This window comes from Marmota monax, unplaced genomic scaffold (assembly GCF_021218885.2).
Source record: "Marmota monax isolate L192 unplaced genomic scaffold, Marmota_monax_Labrador192_F-V1.1 WCK01_AAM20220418_F8-fsc00287, whole genome shotgun sequence".
NCBI lineage: Eukaryota > Metazoa > Chordata > Mammalia > Rodentia > Sciuridae > Marmota > Marmota monax.
This window is the reverse complement of record NW_026693334.1, coordinates 184,002-206,492: the sequence shown is the minus strand read 5'-3', so window position 1 is coordinate 206,492 and position 22,491 is coordinate 184,002. Positions and strand designations below refer to the sequence as shown.

The following is a 22,491-nucleotide window of genomic DNA, read 5'->3' as shown; positions in this document are numbered from 1 at the left end:
CAAGGTCAAGGTTCTGGCAGATTCAGTGCCTGGTGAGTGCTCACTCCTTGATTAAAAAATGGGGCCTTTAGCTGGATGCAGTGACACATGCCTACCTGAATGCAAAGCCACATCCCAGTGGCTCAGGAGGCTGAGGCAGGAGGATCATAAGTTCAAAGTCAGCCTCAGAAACAACAAGGAGCTAAGCAACTCAGTGAGACCCTGTCTCTAAATAAAATTCAAAATAGTGCTGGGGATGTGGCTCAGTGGTCCAGTGCCCGTAATTTCAATCCTTGGTGACTTCCCCCCCCCAAAAAAAAATGGGGCCTTTATGTATTCTCACATAATAGAAGGGGCAAACAAACTCCTTCAGCCTCTTTTACAAGGGCACTGATCAACTGCATTAATGAGGGCTCCCTCAACCTGATCACCTCTCTAAAGCTCTCATCTCTTAATACCATGACCTTAGGGGTTAATTTTCAACACATGTATTTTGGGAGACAGAGCATTCAGAACTTAGCATTGACTGATACTGACTCCCCCCATGATCCATATCAGATGGAGGATGGGTTACAGTTGTGGCTTAATCTTGCCACACAGTGAGTGATCAGTGCAGATGGGGAGTGTAAACTATGGCCACACTGTCCTTGAGACATGTCCGTGTGCAGAACCATTGTTCTAAGACTGCAGCAATTCTAAATTTCTTCCATTGGAATAACCTAGCACTATATATTTTATTTTTAGAATTCTATATAAATATTTCAGAATAAGTATTTGTAATTAAAACTGAAATAGTGCAGTGTGTTTCTTGGAGAATTTTAGCAAATTACTGGATTAAGTGAAATCATTTGATCACTAGGTCTAAGATTCTAATAGCTAGTATGTTTGCATGATATATAAGAATCCTCTCCCTGCATTCCTTCTTATACAAAAATTAAATCTACTCTATCTCCTCATAAATTGTTTTGTTTTTAACTGTTTTGTTCAACACATCTCTAAGACCTTTCCATGTACATATAACAGATTGGTCATAAGGGGAATAAAATGAACATTAGAAAAAAATCCTGGTTGCCTAGCTTTTGCTTTCCAGATTCTTCCAGGCCAAATTGAGTGCCATATAGTTGTAGAGTCAGGGCCCCATTTCCTTGGGTGGCTTGATGGTTTCCCATGAAGTCATTCTATGTACCTTGTGCTGAAGTTCTCAGAATCGTTGCCATTTACCTAGAGCAGTAGACCTGAAGGAGGAATGTGGCCTGGGCAGATGGTGGAGGGCAAAAGTCCTCCCTTTTGTTTTTCCGTTGTCTTCAGGATGGCCACCAAGCTGCTTAAGGATGCAGCTTTTCAATAAAATCTTAACACTTTCTCAAAACAAAAAAAAAAAAAAAAAAAAAGAGTGGCTGGTGGGATAACAGATTAAAAGCCCTTCGACTGCAGCACGTATTTCTTGCTGAGAGGACAGGGAGTGCAATGCGACTCTTCATGGCCACCTTGTGACCTGTTTTTAATGGTGCTCTGTGGCTCCTCAGTGTCTTTGCAGTTTGACCTTTTTATGCAGCTTTATAATTCTTGGGTTTTTGAAGCATTGCTCCCTGGGCTTCTAGAGCAGTAAAAGGAAATTGTACACCCAGTGGTGCCATTACCCTGCACTAGTTCTGAGTGCAAGCCATCTGGTGGCAGTAAGCCAGGAAGAGTCACTCTGGGGTGTAACCTAGGGTTGGGGGAGGAGCTTGTTAGATTACCATCCTGCAACAGGAGGCTTTACAATGTCTGCATCCATCTTGTTACATGGAGCATCTAAAATGCCCTCATATGAAGACACAAAGTTTATATGAAATTTTTGGAATACTTTAGCAGAAATGTTAAAACCAAGACAACAGATACACAAATATTTGGTGGTTTGTTGTTGTTCTTACGTGGATGCAGCAGTTGTCCATTGCTGCTGTGATAAATGACTACAATATTAATGACTTAGAACAATGCAAGTTCATTACCTCAGAGTTCTGCACACCAGATGTCTATGGGGGCTTGGCTGGATTCTGTGCTGAAATCAAGATGTTGGTCATCAAGTTCTGTTTGGGAAAATCCTACTTTCAGTATCATTCAGGTTATTGGCCAAATTGAGTGCCATACAGTTGTAGAGTCAGGGCCCCATTTTCTTGGGGGCTGTTGGAGGGAGTTGTTCTAGGTTCCAGAGGCCACCATGTTCCCTGGTCATGACCCCCTTCCTTCGTCTGCAAAGTCTGAGTGGCGGTCCTTCCTTTCATTGCTCCTCATCTCTCAGTCTGAATATTCTGCCGTCCACTTTTTCTTATAAAGATTGAGTGATTACATTAAGACTAGTGGGATAATCCAAGATTATTTCCCTACCTTAAGATTTTTTGTTGTTGTTGTTATTTTATCTTTATTTCTTCTTTACTCTTTCTTTCTGGAACTCATATCAGATGCATGTGGGTTCCTGAGGATTTATTCTCTGTGTATTCATGTTTCTTTATCTTTTTTTAAATTTTATTTTATTTTTTTTATTGGTTGTTCAAAACATTACAAAGCTCTTGACATATCATATTTCATACATTAGATTCAAGTGGGTTATGAACTCCCATTTTTACCCCAAATACAGATTGCAGAATCACATCGGTTACACATCCACATTTTTACATAATGCCCTATTAGTAACTGTTGTATTCTGCTACCTTTCCTATCCTCTACTATCCCCCCTCCCCTCCCCTCCCATCTTCTCTCTCTACCCCCATCTACTGTAATTCATTTCTCTCCTTGTTTTTTTTTCCCATTCCCCTCACAACCTCTTATATGTAATTTTGTATAACAATGAGGGTCTCCTTCCCTTTCCATGCAATTTCCCTTTTCTCTCCCCCTACCTTAAGATTAATTCCATCTGTAAATCTCCTTCCCAGCAGTTCCTAGGTTCATATTTGACTCCACCAGGTGGCCGGAATTTTGGAGGGACAGCTTTAGAGTTCTCCCCACCACAATGAAGAACAAACGTGCAGACAAACTGTGCAGGTGTTGTAGCAGCCTTGATTTTTAGATGGAGGAACTCTGCGCTGCGGAGTTTCCTTTCCAACAGTATTCCTAAGTAGCAACTCAGTCCATAGACTTGAAAGTCCTTATTGGTGCTCCTCTTTACAGAAGCCAGCTCCTGATTTCTTTTAATAAGGCTTTCAGAAATTTCTTTCCAAAATTTAAACATATATATCTCAATAACCAAGATTAAATATATATTCTTTTCCCTTTATGGGAAAAAAAAAAGGCCAAGTAGTCTTATTTTTACTGAGTTTTTTGTGTATTTTTCTCTTGCATAAAGTAGAAATGTAATCTTATCATTTTTCTTCCTTTCTTCCATCCCCTACCATCTCCACACTAGATATTTTTTCTTCTCAAAGAGTGGACTACAGACATTAGCCATGGCTTTTTAACTAATCTAATCTAACATATCATTTTTTAACTAATCAACTAGCCCACCTTCCATTTGCTTCTAGTGTCATATTCACCTAGCTAGAACCACACCATCCTCTCTGGCCAAGCTACTGAAGTCAGCGTTTTCTAGCATTGCATGTTCTGTAGATCAAGTAAAAGACCACCCAGTGAGTTTTCACAACTTCTGAGTTCATGAGGTAGCAAGTCGCAGAGATGGGTAATTTTCTTAGAGACTAAAGGTTTTATTTTTAATCACTTTCTCTCAATTTGGACACAGGACTTAAGCTGTTTTGATCCAAGGACTGCTTTTATTAGCATTTTAAGCAGTGTTTCCCCCTAGGGAATAGATATAGGAAGATTGACTTAGTCGGTTGGGCAGCCATTACAGTATGGTAGACGAGAGGCTTCTAAAACACAGGGTTTTCTCTCACCACTCTGAGATCAGAGAGGCAGTGTAACTGTGTTCTTATGAGAGTCCTTCACCAGGTTGCAGAGAGTTGCCTTCCCCTGGGATCAATCAATCTCTCTCTCTCTCTCCCTCTCTCTCTCTCTCTCTCTCTCTCTCTCTCTCTTAATTTTTCTTTTGGTACTGAGGATTGAACCCAGGGACACTTTGTCACTAAGCTACATCCCCAGCCATTTTTATTTTTCATTTTGAGACAGGGTCTTGCTAAGTTGCTGAGGCTGGTCTCAAAATTGCAGTCCTCCTGCCTCAGCCTCCTGAGTCACTGGAATGATAGGCATGCACCTGAGATTTCTTTCTTAAGGGCACTAATACCGTTCACGAAGGCCTCACTTTTTTCTTAATTGATTGTTTTTTTCCGTTGGTTCTTTCTAGTTATACTTAACAAGAGGATTGCTTTTGACATAATTATAAAAGCATGGAATATAATTTGCTCTAATTCATCCCCAGTACTTCCGCTTTCCCTCCTTCTCTCTTTTCTCCTATTCCCTTCCCTCTACTGACTTTTCTGCTCTTTACTTCTAGTTTTCTTCCATTAGTATGAAGGCCCCACTCTTATGACCTAATCAACTCCCAAAGGCTCCTCCTTCTCCTAATACCATCACTTTGAGAGGATTTCAACATGAGAATTTGTTACAGAGGACAGAAACATTCAGTCCATCACAAAGACCAAAGCTGCAGAGAGAGATGGTCACCCGTAGCCACTCTCCTGGAGCCCCTGAGCAGCTGGGGCCTTCTCTTCCCCATTCCCTATCATGTGTAGCTGCTGCCAATTCTTCCACCGCACTGGGCTAGGCAAGGCACTGAACAGTTTAGGGAGCTGCTGAGGACAGCAGTTCAACCTTGAATTCCCAGACTATAGTGGTCCTTGGGAGGGTTGGGCATGGAAGAAGAGGAGGAGGCGCAGACCACTGGCACATCTTTGCCTCTGAATATACCTTCAGTTCTCTGATGGTGGTTGTGGTGCTTCATAAGCTATCAGTGAGTGATCAGAGCAATCGTAAAAACAAGAAGAGGCCTCAAGGAAAGCTTACCAGCTGGAGAAGTGAGCTTTAAAAATCACATGGATTCTCAGCTTTAATCATCCTTTGAAGTACGAGTTGTTAACTTTTCCTACAAGTAAATAAATTGAAAGATTACATGATTGCATATGAGGAATTAGTTGAGGAATCGAAATGAAAGTTAGAAAGTTTGTTTTAATACTTGCTATTAATAATCCAGAACATAATGCCAAATCTTGAATGTCTTCAAACCCACAATCTGACTTTAAAAGGGAGGTAGCCAATTACCGATAATCCCTTATTAGTCAGTTGTGTTCTTCCACTTCTTAGAAAATGGAGAACTTGAAATTGAAAGAATTGGGTCACATTGTTATTGCTCATGATTTGCTGAGGATACAGTGCTTTTTTTTTTCCTGGAAACCACCTGCTTGGTGAAGTGAATATTGCATTCTATTTTGCAGTATTTCTTAGCATATATTATGTACCCAGTGAATGAATGAATGAATGAATGTATATATGTATGTAGGTGTGTGTGTGTGTGTGTGTGTGTGTGTGTGTTAATCTGGATTAGCAGAGAAGAAAGAAAACACTTGCTTTATCCATTTTTTAATTTTATTTGCTTCTGGCCCAGGACATTTTCTTTTTGCTATTGTTGCATTTGTGACTGGGCCATGTCAGGTAAAATGTTGAGCAACTTGCGGCAGTGACGGTGGTAGGTGGTCTTGACGGGAAGATGGTATGCTGGATCCAAGGAAGAGAGCGAGGGCCTTCCAACATGGAATGGGATTCTGAGATTCTGAGCCCACCCACAAATAGGCAAGAGGAGAACTTTGGGGGCATTAGTGGAGAACAGGGTAGGTGGGCATTCACCCAGAAGTTGAACTACAGGGTACCACTTCCAGCTTCAGAACCGGTGGCAAAACTAAACAAAGCCTAATGAGCACAGCTCCCATCCCAAGTGAGGAAACAACCGCGATGGCCAGCGCGTGCGTGTTTGTGGAGCACAAAGGACCACATGCACAATTAGGTTTGCAGCTAATGGTTTTAGCCACAGAGCACTTGCTCTTTTATCCCCCCTCTGATTTTCTTGTAATTTAGCCCAACGGGAAACTTCTCGCAGACGTTTCATAGAGCAGTTCACTCTGTGGTGACCATCAATTTTAATTGGAATCATGTAGCTAAACCCTAGGTAGCACTTGACAGGGAGAGGGTGTCTTTTAAGTCAGGTATCTCTGGTTCCGCTCTGGGCTTCTGTGGAACAATGTTCCCTCATGCATGGCTGACTCCAGAAGGCATGGACCCAGGCAGTTTTTAAGAGGGCAGTGTTTAATAGTCAGTGAAGGAGGAGCTCACCTGTCTCTTTCTGATGGTTTACATTTATGAGGGGACTTGAGGAGTGTGGGGCGAATACAGCAACTACGGCTCTGAGTGCAGAATGGCAGTGGGGTTCGCCACCAGCCCCAGTCGGTAGCTGGGCTTTGGCCACTGAAGCGTTCTGTCCCTGAAGCTCAACAGTAATTACCGAGACATCATCATTCTTATTTATAAAGAAATTGCCTTCCTTGGGAAAAGACAGCAAGGTGCATTGTAATCCAAACAGCAAGACTGTGCTAATCTTTTTTAAAAAAATTTAGGGAACTTCTTTCCCTGGAAATTGTTCTGACTTGACTGTGATGAGGTGCCAGCTGTGTACACGAATGTGCAGAGAGAGGTCAAGACTGTTCAGGGACATTCAGCTTCCCAGTGAAAGTCTGCAGAGGTGCAGCTGATCCTAAAATGGTTAATAGCCCCTGGCACTTACGGTGGGCATTCCACCGTGTTCTGGTCACTCACTGAAAATAATGAGGCCGCCCTGCAGACACCACTGGAGCAGGGCTAGGGCGCTGCCATTTCTCTCCCCTGGCATGGCAGGCTCGTTTCTGTGAAGACACAGACGCAGGCTGCACTTCTTGTTCATGGAAGCTGTGGACACAGGTTTTCAGGGGCCTCTTCTGGCAGAAATAAAAGATATCAAGCAAACAGAAGGGCATTCTGAGACAGACTGATGCCCACAAATTTGGTGGCATCCTTTGGGGTAATGAGATCAAGGAGGGGGAAAAAAATAAAGTGGTGTAATTTGGCCTCAGGCAGTACATTCCACATTGTTCAGTGTGTCTTATGCGGAGAGCCTCCTCCACATGCTCTGGGATACATCCAGGTGTAGCCTGGCCTGGCATCATGGAGGGCAGATGACTTATGCCACTGCCTACCCCTGCACACACATGCCTCTAGGAAGAATTTTGATTCTTACCTGTGTGGCATTTGGGTACAACTCTTTGACCATCTAGAAATACCTTCTTAACTTGCACTCATCTCATAGTGCCTGTGGGTCAGGAATCTAGGCACTAATCTGCTTCCCCAGTTGATATCAAGGTGTTGATAAGGATGAGTTCCCTGCCAATGGTTCCAGAGAAGAATCTGCTTCTGATGGCCGGTTACTTCCAGTGTTGGCAGAATCCAATTCCTTGTAGCCACAGGACGGAGGTCTCTGTTTCCTTGCTGGCTGTCCACTCCACTGGCCTTACCTCCAACCTGCTTCTCTCCCTTCCTTGCATGAAGCCTTCTCTATGTCAGAACCAGAATATGGAATCGAATTCTCATACTTGGGGTCCCTGTGACTCCAGCCAAAAAAAGCAGAGAATGCCTTCTGCCTTTAAGGTTCATGTGATTAGAGCCCAAGGATACACCTAGGACAACTTCCCTGTTTAAGGTCCAAAACCTTAATTCCATCTGTGGAGTCCCTTTTTCCATGTAAGGCCACCTAGTCACAGATTCCAAAGATTAAGGCATAAACAAATTTGAGAGGCCAGTATTTGACCACCTCTCTGGCCCTCAAAGATACATTCATCCCACATACTTTTATCTCATCCCATTTTATCTCTCTAAAAATTTATCCCATTACAGCATTTGATTCAAAGTCCTGAATCTCTTCACCTCCAAACTCCGAATCTGATTCATCTAAATCAGGTGTGGACGAGCAATCCACTAAGCAAAGCTCCCAGGAAGCAGTCCCCATCTATGTGAGACCTGTAAAAATGAAGGAGCAGTCATCTATTTCCAACCCAGGGTGGATGGGACAGAGTTGGGACAATAGTTAGAGACATTTGAGGTCAAAAAGGGAGGAAGTAGAAAGAAAAGTGGAATCATGACCCAAAGCAGCCTGGAAATCCAGCCCAGCAAACTCCACTGAGCTTCAAGGCCAAGGACTTACCCTTTGTCGTTCTTTGTCGTTCTTATGCCCTCTGCATAAGATGTCAGAGAAAGGTGGCCTTGGAAATGCGATTTGAATGACTTGGATTCACCCAGCAGGTCCGGAGACTTGCTTCTGTCTGCCTTTGTGTATCGTTATAGCATCATAAACCTTCACTTGCCTATTGCTGCGGAGCCCCGTGGGGCAGCAGAGCCTCTGGTGTTCCTTTCCCAGCACTCACAGCCGCCTACCTATGCCATCTAGTACCTAGAGATGTTAGGAGGGACCCAGCACAGGTAACGGGGCTTGGTGAAGGGCACTGACAAGATTACTCCAGTGAACCAGGAGCTAGCCATGACATTACGACACAGTGGGCTGGCTCAGGATACCAGTAAAATGGAGAGGTCTTGTGCCAGAACTGGCATTAGATGCAGAATTCTACCTCTTCCTGCTGGGTCCTCTCCTCTGTCAAAGGCTTTAATGGTCTGCCGACCCCACCTCTGAGCAGATGTGCTGATTGGTGTGCACACACAGTTTACCTGGACTGCTCCTGAGCCCGTGTCTGTGATTTTATCTCACTCTCAAAAATAATTTCCACTGAATTCACATGAGATGCTTCCTTGCTGGAAACACATTTAATGCCTTCTGTGTCCTTATTTCTTAATCACAAACTCATAATTTTCTGCTATAAATGTTAAGGAAAATTACCAATGTCCAATTTTATAGAATTACAATTTAAGGAAAGATTCTATTGAATGAGGTAAGTGATAACCCATCCATCCATTTCAGCCTATGTTCGTTTTCTTTTGAACATTGAAGAGTCATATTCAAAGGAGATTGGTTCCCATTCCTTCATATTGCTGGTTGCTGCTTGCAAAATATTTAGTCACATTATACACATACACACACACACACACACACATCTGTTTACCTGGCTAGTCTGTGACCTTCTAAAGGTCAAAGACTAGGTATTATATTGTCTTTTTATCACAAGATAGCATTGGGTATAGAAAAAGCATGTATCTACTTTTGTTAACTTGAATGGATTTATTTCTGTAAATTCTTTCTTCTTAGAACAGGTCCACAGCATCCATCTGACAAAACCCATAACTATGAACTTTAGCTCAACATTGTTAAGTATAGGAAAAAAGTTAGATATAACCTGAGTGTCCATTTAGGTGCAAAAAGTCTAAAAAATGTGAATCATGATCTGTTTATACATGGGACACCAGAAGTCATTTGATGACTAAGCTAGATCTGTAGGTACCATCATAAAAAGAGACAATGATACATTTTCTAAGGATAAATGCAAGTTTCCTGAGGAAACAGGATGGTTAAAAAACAAAATCATACCTGCCCAGGTCATTTATTAGGAGTAGAAAATAATCCTGGATGATAAACACCAGTGGTCACAGTGATTTCCTTGGGGAGCTCAAAGACTGTGCTCTCATAGCTCTGCAAGAGAGCTCACAGCATACATCCAACTGAGTGGCCAGACCAGGAAAGGTGCAAGTGGCACAGGTGTCCGGTGCTGCTGGACGCCTTGTGCCTCTGAGCCACCATCATTCTCTGCACTATTTAAATCAGATGGAATACCCAGTACTCCACAGACTATGCTATGGAGCTTACAGCACACTTTCAACTGAATGGGCCTTCCATTTCCCATAAAAAGTGCTTCTGGTGCAGATGGCCAACATGTGGGAGATCAAGCCAGAGAGAAAACCAAAAGATGGGATTTAAGGGACCAAATCTATTTGGTTCCCTTCCTACTTCCTTATCATTTTAAACCTCCATCATGGATTTTGTATTGGAATTACTGAGGCTGTGACCTTTTTTCTGCACTGGTTCCTTACAATGGGTGGAAAGAACATCATTCTTCTTCAGTTACCTGGTAATGAACAGCAAAACTGATTGCTGTAGTTGAAAGAGTAGTAGATCTTGTGTTTAGGACGAAAAGGGAAAAAAAGGAAAACCTCATTGCCTGCAAGAAAAGCCCAAAGTTTCACCTAATGTGATTTTTTACCAATTCTGTAATAGTTGAATAAAAGTAGAAACTTATGTCCAAAGGCTTGTATGGAACCATTACCCACAGAAGAGACAAGCACAAACTTGTATCCATTTGATAATATATGTTGTCTCCTGTCACTTGCAGACAATAGGCATATGGGTGGGTGGGTGTGGGTGTCTTGGTCCTTTTACCTTGTCTAGTGAGACTATATTAATCTTTCTTGTGTCTCAACATCATGTACATTTTAATTAAAAACGTTTTAAATTTGGGAGCAGACTGGACTAGAATCAAATAGAAACTAGAATATGCTGGAATTAATGTTGACAGCATCTAATGTTGATGAACTGTTCATTCCTGTTATTTCCTGCACATTTTTTGATTATCAGTGAAATTAGTGCTGATCATGATTAAGTTTATTTGTGGGTCAGGAGGCTGCCACCCCATCATGACGATGTTCAAAGGAAAGACATCTCATCCCTCCAGGAGGTATATTCAGGATACTTCAGACTGGGGTGTACATGAGCTGAGGTGCTTTCAGGTCTGAATTCCACAGTTTCTTCATTTGGAAAAACCACCCTCCCAAACCCAAGGTCACTCATTGCCATGGAAGTCTGATAGGGAATTCTGACAAACTTATTCTAATATCTTCAAAGCTCAACCTGGAGAAAATCATTTCAAGGATGAATGGTCTAAACTTGACTTTTACAAGGGCCATTCTTCTAGTTTAAAATAATACTATTGTGCCTCCTGCCACATTTCCCATAGCAGTAAGTGAGTTCCTCCTCCCTCCTCACCCCCACTAGGGACATTGCCAGAAACATGTTGGTCGACACAAGGTGCAATTTATAAAATTTTGCATTAAAACGCTGTCAATATTTGATTAGTTGTATTACCTAAGAAACTGAAATTTGTGTTCATATTATAAGATCAGCAAATGCCAAAAATCCTAATTTAAATTAAATAACATTTTCTAGGGATACACTAAAATGCTGATAAACCCTTTTTAATATCTCCTGTGATATTGTTTTAGACATCAAAGAAAGCATTATATTCACTAGCATTTTAACATTAGGCCTATTTCATTTTCTTTTTATCCTAAAAAAAAAAAAAAAACAAAAACAAAAAAACTATGAACAAACAAAATCTAGTCCGTCCATACTCTCCATTAAGGCTGAAGCTGTTGGCTTCTCCTTTCCTCATATTTCATTTCAGTGTCTCCATAAGTAGCTGCAGGACCTTGGACAACCTCTTTAAGGCTCAGCTTCCTCACCTGCCAAGTAGAATAGGTGCAACCGCAAAAGATTTTTTAAAAACAAAATGAGGAAGTGCCTGTGTTGATGACCATGCTGGTGTGGAGAGTCCTACCATTTCCACTCCTCCAGACTGTCCAAGTTCAGAGGTTTTGGGAATCCTCCCCATGGCCTCCTAGCAGGCAGCAAAGAGGACCACCTTCCTCCAGCCAAACTTGCCCCACAGGACTAGGGCCTCGCTCTCAGCTTCTGAATCACCATGGAGATGCACCTTATCTGACTCCAACCCAGGCTTTCTAAGCCAGACCCAGGTGGAATCCAGCACCCTATATTTTATCTGCCCTCCAGGTTGTTCTGAGGTTCCCAAAGTTTGAGAACCATTGCCCTACCTAGTTAGTTCTCTGTCCTTCTCTCTAAATTCTTCCAATCCCTTTGTGCCCTCCATTAGCTCATCTCCCCAGCATCCCTTCTGAGTGGTCCAGAGTCTCTACAGAAATTTTCCCCTGGAGCCGAATTCTAACCGTGGTCTGTGTGCTTCCTAGCTGGGTTCCGGCCCAACAGGCTCCTTCTCTGGACTTTAGCTCAAGCCCTGAAGGACAGGAACGCATTTGGAGTAACTTCTTCCCCTAAGAACTGTCATGGACATCCCAAATACTAAATTGTCCAGAAACTCTGTGTCCTTAGAGTAAATTCCTAGAAGTCTACTTCTGGCTGGGCCAGGGTAGGTAATTTTTGAGGCAGGCCAATTTAGATCTCTAAGATATTTCAATAAGTCAGAAGCTCTGTCTTTGAAATTGCTTCAGACTTCTCAAAGAAGAAGAATCCTTTGAATCAAAAGACTTCTGATTCCCTTGTTGATTATAAATGACATGACCCCTGGGACTTTCTGAAAGTCCCCCATTCTCAGCAGTCACAAGACTGGCAGATCAATCATGCTAGGAAGTCTGCATGCTCTGTTTTCCAAGTTGCAGTAAGGGATCTTTGTTTTACTCAATTCCAGGAACTGTTGTTGAAGCCAATCCCACTCATTAAAGCTATATTCTTTTTTGAAAATAACCTTATTTTATTTGTTTATATTTTCATGCAGTGCTGAGAATCGAACCCAGTGCCTCACAAGACTAGGCAAGAGCTCTACCATGAGCCACAACCCCAGGCTTAAAGCTATATTCTTGATTAACCAAGAAAAAAAAAGTTTTCTTTAAAACTGGGGGTGGTGGCCTGGAAGGATGCTCTCTCAGTGACCACAGTGAAGGTCACTGATGACTGACACTTCCCTCTGCTTTGCAGGAATGTAAGTTCAGCCGGAGAGGAGGCCCGCCGGAGGATGCGGGAGTGTGACGGGCTCACAGATGCCTTGCTTTACGTGGTCCAGTCTGCACTGGGGAGCAGCGAGATCGATAGCAAGGTTTGTAGTATCTGCACAGACTGAGCATCTCAGAGCACACAGATGCCGCGGGGCCCCGCGATGGAGGACAACACAGAGAGCTGTGGTGGCATTTCACACATGCATCCTGAGCTCTCTCAGCTTCTCTGTGTGACTCCAACTCTGTCCAGGCAGGCAGGCCTCTCCTCGTGGTCTTAGAACTAGCATTCCAACCTTAGATCAGCAATGCGTGACAATCCAGGTTAACATTAAACTCCCCAAGATTGGAATAATCTTGTATTCTCATATTATCTTTTTAATAACTGCTAATTGTACTAAATGCCATTTTAAAATGCCTTCAAAATCGGAGAGAATGTCAAAAAGCTGAATGAAGCTGCCAGTATCTTAAGTTATTAATATGTACTCACTGCTGTAGTTCACAAGCCAAGATGGAAATGGGGGAACCTTTCCAGTGTCTGAGTTATTTTGTTTTCTCTTAACTAGATGAGTTTCAATTCACACTAATATAAATTCACAAAGTAATCTTCATATAAACACAGCTTCTACCTATACTTCAAATTAGTGCATGGATAAGTGTGATACCTTAATGAGGGCTCTGAGGAGCTGTTCCTATTAACAGTTGGGGCCTTCTGTCTCCTCATTGTAAGGGGCTGTAACCAGGATCAGGTAGCATTCCTGCCTTCACCCACTGGATGCCAGTAGCATCTCCCAACCCACCCACCTCAGTACTAACAAACCAACGGGTCCCTGCACGTGGCCATGCCTTCTATGCAGAGCCAAATCCACCCTGGTTGCAAACCCCTATCTGACCCCATGGTCCCCAACCCAGACTCTTCATCAGAGTTGCCTTTGGGGCACTAATGAATATGTCTCCCAGACCCCATTGTTGTTCCTAACCTGACTGCCTAGCTCTGGTTGCAAGTGCTGATACCTTTAAAAATGAATCTAATGTGCATCTTGGATGAAGAGCCTGCCTTAGTAGGTAGAGCTTTGAATGGGACAATTGCAGTCTGCTTTGATAATATAATTGTAAAATCAAACAAAAAATAAATAGGAGTGACTCTATTCCCTTAGTTGTTAATCAGCTTTGAGAGTAAGTTCACATTAAACTTCTCAGCCTTGGCCACTCATTACAGTCACAAGAAGTTTAGAGAATTACCAGTGGCTTAGGCTTGCTCCTCAAAGATTGGGGCCCTGGGTGTCTCCTGGGACTCCAGCTCTTTGAGTCACGAGTGCTGCTTGTCATCTCATCCTTGCCACCCCCAGGCCTGCATCCACTCATTGGCCATGAGCTATTAATTTCTAAGACAGAACATAATGTAACAGAGGCTTAAGTGTTCCTCTTTTGTAAACACCCTTAATGACCATTTTAGACCTTTTAGCATCATTGACAGGAAAATTAAATCCCTGGAAAAGTGACCAGTTGAGATGCCCTGAGAATTTACAGAGGCCTGATAGCATAATAGACTCCTGATTTTTAAAAGAGCTACTGAAGGTAATTTCCTGAAGCAGCCATGCTAAGCATCTTGATGTTTGCTGTTGTGAAAGACTGAGGCAAGGGGAGACGAAGCCTCTTACCACGATGCACAAGAAGGAACTTAAATGACTTCTGGACTGCAGGTGAAGCTAAAGTGAAAGTCAGTGGCCTTGTGCCTCAGCCACGTTCCCCTGCACCATCTCTGAGCTCAGGCAGTCTCAGCAGTGTGGCTTGAGAGCCAGTGTGCTCCAAGGCGCAACTATCTCTCATCTGATGCCTCAGACGTCACACTTCTAATACTCCTGGGAGACCCTGGAGGTCATCTATTGGATATCCACATTTCCCCCAAAAGGAAAGTTGAAATAATCTGGAGTCTTCAAGTCTGGAGTAGGAAGACCCTGAAATCCCTGATGTGTAGGAAGAGCACTGAGGGCCATCCAGGAGGCGCCAGTGGATAGTACCATCTCCAGCTCCAGCCAGCTGGAGGACCATGCCCAAGTGACCTCAGCTTTGTGACAGGGAGGATAATCATAGCTGCGTGCCAAGGCTGTTGCAAGGCTCAGATGTGATAAATCACTCAGCAGTGCTTTGCAGGCTGCATGCTAAGATGGAGTTTTAACATGTTATTATCGTACCACAATTTTCCACTCAGTGCTCTGCTCGGCCACTCTGCGCTTTCACAATGACAAGTTCAAGGGGGTAAAAATGACCATACGTTCCCTTTAAGGCCAGAGAAGTTAATGAATACAGAGCCTGGATTCTATGCAAGCTCTCAGCTCTGTTGTTATAATGGGGACAGTTTGTTGAATGGGTAGCATATGGTAGAGCACTCTACAGACGACTTCCATATTAGCCCTTTCTAATAGAAAATAAGGAGTCAAGATGACCCTGGTGGCCAAAAGAAACTGCTAAAAGTGCTGTGGACAGCAATGCATGTCACAAGCAAAGCCACCAGCTGCCACATGCCTTCTTCTATTCTTCCTTCACCCCCTCCCCAATCTTTTCACAGAAAAGCTCTTGAATTGGTAACCTACCTGAACCACACCGGACTGCCTCACTCCAGGGATCTCAATGAGAGCCAGGAGTTCAATTCCTGGCCCCTCTCGCCTCCCACCCCCACCTCTTTCCCTCTGTCCCTCCAGCTTCTCCCTGAATCATCTCCCCACAGCAGGTAGATTATAAAACACTTCTCAAGACAGCAGATTTAGCCCCCAGTAGTCTTCTGTTAAACAGAGGAATGGCGCAGCCCCTGGGGAAGATGAACAGCAGGAGGAGAGAGAAGTTTATTCTCCCAAGTCTTTGATGTAAGAAAAATCAGTTTGAGCTGATTTGAAAATCGTTCTGACTTATGCCATAACATTTTCCTTTCAATGAGAGACTTCTCTGTCTTTCATGCATCGTCCTGTGCTTACCTGCTTTCATGCCGGGTTCCTTTTTTGATGCTGAGAGGAGGTTTGAAATAGAAAATCAAGTTGACGCAAAGCCTGTGGGATTAGCTGCCGTGAAACCTTGAAAATTCGACAAGAAAGGTCTAGAATGGCAAAGGCCCCAGATATATGTCCTGAGAGCTGGTTTTCCTGGTTGACTTTCACATGCCCATGATCCAGCAAAGGGCACAGATGCATCTCACCAGATTCCAGCCTACAGAGGAAATCAGGCAGGACTGGGATCCCAGCTCCAGCCCTGAGCCTGGACTGCAGATCAGAGGCAGCATCTGCCCTGGTCACACACAGCCTGGCTTGTGCTTTCCAGCCTCCATAGAATGGAATCCTGGTACCTATGTCCAGTGGTGACAGACACATAATAGATGTGTGGGAAATGGAAGCCCAGGTGTTGTGATTTTTTCAAGCAAAACTTAGCTCAGATTAATTGCCTCCTGATGTTATGCCCTTTTAAAAATCGGAGTATTTTTTTTCCTCTCCTCTGGTTCCTCAAGTCCAGGACAAAGGTCAAAATGGTCAGCTCTGTCTCAACCAGCAAACTTTCTGCAAAGAGTTAGAGCATAAACGTGTTTGGCTCTGTGAGCCCCCTGGTCTCTGTCCCAACTATTCAGTTCTGCTATTGGAACATGACAGCAACCATACATCATAAAAAAACCAGGGCATGTTGAATTCCCCTGATAGGTTACGTACAAGCTCCGTTGGCTTGGCCTGCAAGCTCTGGTTTACCAGCCAACCCCTCCTATCAACAATTAGAGGTTATTAGAACTATATTTCTTGAATCCCACATTTTGACTCTGATAACAGCAAATGCATCATCATCAGTCACTCTTCTGAGACCTGTGTCTGTGACCTCGTTTAACCCTTACCTTTAGCCCTGTGATGCACAGAGTTAAAGCATCTTGCCTAAGGTCACAGAGCTCATTAAATGGCAGAGCCCACACTAAAACCCAAACCATGCTGACTCCCTCTGGGTCCCATGCCTTAGGCTTTTGAAGCCAGGCCTTCTCCCAGCATCACTAGAATGATTCCCGGTGCCCCCGGCATTCTCGGTGCTTCCCCGCTGCATCAATTTCCTACTGTTCTGTTCTGTAACAAATGGCCACAAACTTGGTGGCTGGGTAAAACCCCACATATTTATTATCTTCCAGTTCTAGAGTATAGGAGTCCAGAATGGGTCTCACTGGGCTAAACAGAAAGTGCCATGGGGGCTGGCTTCTCCTGGGGTCTCCAGGGGAGAATCTGCTTCCTTCTACACCCCAGCTCAGAAGCTGCCCACATCCCTTGGCTTGTGGCCCCTTCCTCCATACTCAAAGCCATTGGTGGCCTTTCCTACCTCTCAGCATCACAACCATCTTGCCCTGACTCTTCTGCCTCCCTCTTACAGGACCTCATGATAAATGGGCCACCTGGAAAATCCAGATAAACTGCCCATCTGTCAGCCAAACAGCAACCTTAATTCCACCTAAGCCTTAATCACCCTCCATAGAACCTAACACATTCACAGGTCCAGCAGTTAGGATGTGGACACTTGGGAGCGTTATTCTGACCATTGCACACACATACATTAGCTCCCCTGACCCACACAACAATCTACTGATGAGGTCCTATTGTGGTCATTGTACAGAGGGAGACAATGAGTCCAGGATACCATGATTATATCACCCAAAGTCAAACAGCTAAGAGTGGAGATCCGGAGCTCTACAGGTGTCCAGCTCCACATGTGCCCTTAACTGCTGTTGAACCCCTTTGCTAGGAAACAGGAATGTTGGTCCTCTTGAAAGAATCAGTTGAATGAGAACAGATATGTCTCCCAGTGGCCATAGCCCCTGATGTGTATGGGACAGCCCTGGTTTGTGTCTGTTGCTCCTCTTACACCCAGAAGTGTAGATGGTGCAGGTTAGGGTCACCCACCAGGGCTGACCACAGGCCAGGGCCTGTGCTCTTCATGAATGGGATTCTGAGTCCCAGGCAGGACTAGTCTGGGAGTAGAGGCATTGGGGACAGCTCGTGGTTATAAATTCCTCCTCTCTCTCCAGTGAAATGTCAATCAACAGTAACAGGTGCTTAGAAGTGACTGTTGTTGATGCATAGCTTCTGTGTGGGGAGAGAGGGTATCATGACCTTTCTAGGCTTCTCTGAATTCTTTCCACTGGGGTCAGGGGAGCCCTGGGAGCAGGAAAGAAGTGTGTGCCTGGGACTCATTGCCTGTCCAGGGTGGAGGGCAGAGTACTGGTTAGTTCTTGTTCATTCCTCTTCTGTTTTCCCTTCTCTCTTTCTTTCTTCTCCATTTTCCCAGACCGGTGAAAACTGTGTGTGCATCTTAAGGAACTTCTCATACCGGCTGGCAGCAGAAACGTCTCAGGGACAGCACATGGGCACGGATTAGCTGGACGGGCTGCTCTGCGGCGAGGCCAACAGCAAGGACAAGGAGTGCTCTGGGTGCTGGGGCAAGAAAAAGAAGAAAAAGAAATCCTAGGACCAGGTGATGCTGGACACTCACAGCTGCATGCACTCATTCCCTCCCTCCTTGCAACGTGAATTTCCTTTCTGTATGTCCAGATACCCGGTTTGCATTTCCACTGTGCGGTAAAATCACTGAAGTGCCTGCACAGTTTTCCTGTGGGAATTTCACAGTTGAGACGGTGATAGTTAAATAACTCCCCCCATGTCTTGCAGCTGAGCCAAGATGGTAAATTTCAAAATAAGAAAAAAAGCCAGACAAGGTGTGACAGCTCCTAGAGTAGAGGTGGACCCTGGGGCTGAGCCTTCTATGTGTTGATTCCCACATTCACTGTGCTCTTTATGACTGGATTCTGAGTCCCAGGCAGGACTAGTCTGGGAGTAGGGGGGCCAGGCTGGCTGCCATCTGGGTGGCAGAGATGCCTGGAATAGACGCACTGTATGAAGGTAAGCACAAAATCCAATGTTTGCTTTATTGCACGTTTGGAGAAGGTTTTGTTTTGCCATCTTGAAGTTGCTAGTGCAAGTCAGAATTCATAGCCCATTCACCAGAATGGGCATCAGAAGTTTGGCTGTAGGGACTATTCAAAGCCCTTTGCGGCTGGAGAGGGAGATCTCTTTAAACAAAATGCTTTTCACCTTGTGCAACTGTAAGTGGGTCCCCTACAGTCAAGTAAAGGCCAGTAGGCAGCTACCCCTCCTCATTCCAGGGCATCGGAACAGCCTCCACCACATCCCCAGGGCCCCTGGGAGGTGAAGCCCTTACCCCTAGCTGCCCTCATCCCAGGAAAGGGAGTAGTGGGAAGGAACTGTTCATTCTGCTGCTGGCCAAAACCCTGCCACTGAGGATTTCCCTATTTCTCCTCACACTGGGGTCTCACATCCATGTCCTTCCCTGGACGCTGAGGTCACAAGTCCAGATTGCCCTGGACACTGTGGTCATATATCCAGCTTCTGAGGGTTATACTAACTTGGGACCTGACTGGCCTGGGAAATAGGTTGAAATTTACAACTCCCTCCATTGACAGTCTTTGAATTCAAGATAAATATGCAAATGCATTTGTCAAGATCACAATGCAGAATTTCTAAACTATTTGAGAAATAATTTTCCTCCAGTAAAGGTAAGGCTAAAGAAGATATTTTGAGTAAGAATCAATGAGAATGCATTCTTAAGTCTAATTCCTGAATTCTCCTTGAATGCATCAGGGTTAGCATTTGTTTTAGGTTCCAGTTCTCTAGTGGCTTACAGCTCTGTGTACTTCGGACCACTCCTAGATTCATGCATTCATCTTACACATGCCTGTACTTTGGGAGATCCATGTTCACACTCTCTTTGACAGCACCGGTTCATTAGCCCTCTGAGAACTAAGCCCAGCCCCACTTTTTCCCCTGTCCTGAGTCAAGCTGTATCTCTCATCCTCTCCCTGAAAGGAAGGAATCTGTGGGTAAGGATTGAGCCCTGATGCTTAATCTCTTCAACCTCCCTCCAGGGGTGCAGGGGCCCCTGGCAAGTGTTTACCAAACCCTCCCAATGAGAGCACCTGGCTAAGTGCTGCCTTGCCCTTGGGTTTTGCACCTAGATAGATAGATAGATAGATAGATAGATAGAGGAAAGACAGGAGAGCCCTGCCCTACCCCGACATTGCACAGATCACTGTTACTGGTACCCAGGTGCCCTGCAAGATTCACAGTAATACCTGAGCTGCCAGGGAAGCAGGAATTTAGTCACCAGGACCCTTTGTGCATGATCCTCGGGCATTTTGTTAATACAGAAAAATGAGGTGTGGTGACATAATTTAGTAGGAGCTCCCTGTCCCTATGAGAGGAGTGTCTTATCACTGAACTCACTCCACATTTTTTGCATATACTACTAATAACAACAATAATAACTTTTATGTATTTTACTGTTTGCACATTCTCTGGAAACTGCACAGACCCTTCTCACCTGTACCCAGGGGGTTTCTCTCCTGCCACCTTGACAGCTCTAAAGGGGAGAGCAGGTTGGGGATAGTAGACTGTGCTGTGGCAGTTTGTCACTGGACAGCATGACCTTTCTCTCTGCCAGCAAGTTTCTCTTTATGCTGCAATGCTGAAGAGCTAGAGAGAATTCTACTGCCGGGCATACCATGATGTGGTGAGCCAGTCCCTCTTTTTAGAAAATGAAGTTGCTTCTAATTTTTCACTAGTGTAAACTGTAATAAACACCCATGTAGTTAAACCTCACCTACCTCCTTAATTGTGTCTTAAAGATACATCTTCAAAATGAAATATCTAGACCAAATGAATGTTTAAAGGCTTTTGATACATGAACAAAAATTTATCTATCATGTTGCCAATGACAATTTAGGTATGAGGAGTTGATTTCCTTATTATCACTTCATGGATCTGCTTGTCACGACACTGTTGAAACTCTCAGCTTTTCATTTCCTAGCGTCAGAAGTTGTTTTTCTTCTCTCCAGCGGTTTTCCTTTTCTTATTAGTAACCATGATTTTTCTTTTCTGTTCAATACCATTTCCTCTCCAGCCATCTGCTTCTTTCAGCTGCTACGTACTCCTCTTGGCTGCTTCCAGTCTAGTCTTGCTCTGTGAAAACCCCACTATATTCCAGGAGCTTGTTGATTCAAGACATGGAATATCATGTCTTAGAAGCAGTGAGCCACTTGCTCCTACAAAGATCAGCTGCACGTTTTGATGCAGAAACTCTCCTGTACTATGAATGAGATTTTCCTTCTGCCTTTTCCTCACCTCCAAAAGCATCTGAAAGTGTTGCTTATTTATTTTCTGTGGATTTCCAGACTTAAAGCTCTGTTTCAGCTGTCTCATCAAGTTGTCTTAATTACATTTTGCCACTCAGTACTCCATGCCACCAATACTCTGTCTTGGACCACTGCACCAGAGTTTCTCAGCTTTGCTGCTAGAGACATTTGCAGCTGAGTGATGCTCTGCTATGGGTCTGTGCTGTGCATTATGGGGTGTTTATCAGCATCCCTGGGTCCTACCAGATGGCATTAGCACCACCAACCCCCACCCTGCCCCTGTTATTATAACCAGATATCTCTGCAGAGATTACCATCTGTACCTTGAGAGGGAACATTGTCTTGGTTGTTAAGTCCAGTCCAGGGTACTAGACCAGTTGAAGTCTTAACGTTATGACCTCACAAACCAAGATTTTCTTGTCATATGTAGATTTTCCTTATCATTTTAAATCAGATTGCAGCTATAACATCTAGCACAGCTTCTTTAGCAATTGAGACCTATCTACCTTCACCTTCTTCCTTCCTTACTTCGAACACACTACCACCACACCTCTAAAAAATAGAATCCAGTGCCTTTTTGTTTTTATTTTGCAAACCAAAGGTTGTTTTTTTTTTTTTTATTTTGCAAATAGTACTTTGATGTACTTTTTGAAGAACATGGTTCTTAACTTTGATGTACATTGGAGTCCCATCTCCAGGGACACCAAGATACACTAGCTCTTATCTTAAGGCCTACTCAGGATTTCAAAAATATCTCAGTTGATAACTACTGATTTAGAGTCTGTAAAACCCACTGTAGATAGAAACAGCCTGCTCATTTTCTGAAAAATTGTCTTCTTCCAATTTTGAATTGTTTTTAATGGTGAAAGCTTAAAACATGTATTTTTCTCTGAGACATTTCATTTCTTTGATCAGTAAAAAGATAAAAAAATTTTCTCCAGGAATATTCTGATCCAAATTCCCTCCTTATCTTACTGCATGTAATGAATAATTAATTCTAATTGAGTAGCCAATTTCAGCCAGCATTACCACTACTGGTATCAATACCTACAGTTAGAACAAAGTTTAAATTGTTGTGTATATATAATGGGAATTTCAAGACAACTACTCCCTTGTTTTAGTATAAGCTTTCAAAACACATCCATGGATGAAGATATCACAAGCCTCTTCAGTTTAAGGAGGATTCTAACTTTATATTTCCACTTAATGAAGCCCCTTATGTTGAAAGACCAATTTAATTAAGAGTATGGGCTTAATGAGCTCATCGAAAACATTAAATGTGAGTGGCCACCACCAGCAGCCTCAGGCTGGGAAGGGTGTGGGGAATGCTTCAGCCCCCCGTGGGTGAAGATATGAGGCATCCAAGTTGCTGTCCAGCCCAGGAATCATACAGGTGACCATCATGGTTAGCCCTCCGGGCTAGTGTCCTTCCCTCAGCTCCAGTCTTAGCTCATCTCTGGAACCAGAACCCCTCATTTTTCACTCCACACTCAGATATTCCTCCTCACACTTTGTTTCATGGCTTCTTTGAGTGACTCTGCTTAAAGGTGGTTGAGTATGGAAAGAATGCCCTTCATGTCCCAGTGAATGAGCAAAGGAGAAGAAAC

The 22,491-nt window shown here is 43.7% G+C and overlaps 1 protein-coding gene across 1 annotated transcript in view; it reads left to right on the top strand.

Moving 5' to 3' along the window:
* Positions 1 to 22,491, top strand: part of Ctnnd2 (catenin delta 2) — an 818,473-nt gene that overhangs the window by 706,612 nt on the left and 89,370 nt on the right. Inside the window, 2 exon segments of the mRNA XM_058583219.1 lie at positions 12,653 to 12,770; positions 17,965 to 18,254. Coding sequence (XP_058439202.1) covers positions 12,653 to 12,770; positions 17,965 to 18,254 — 408 coding nt within the window.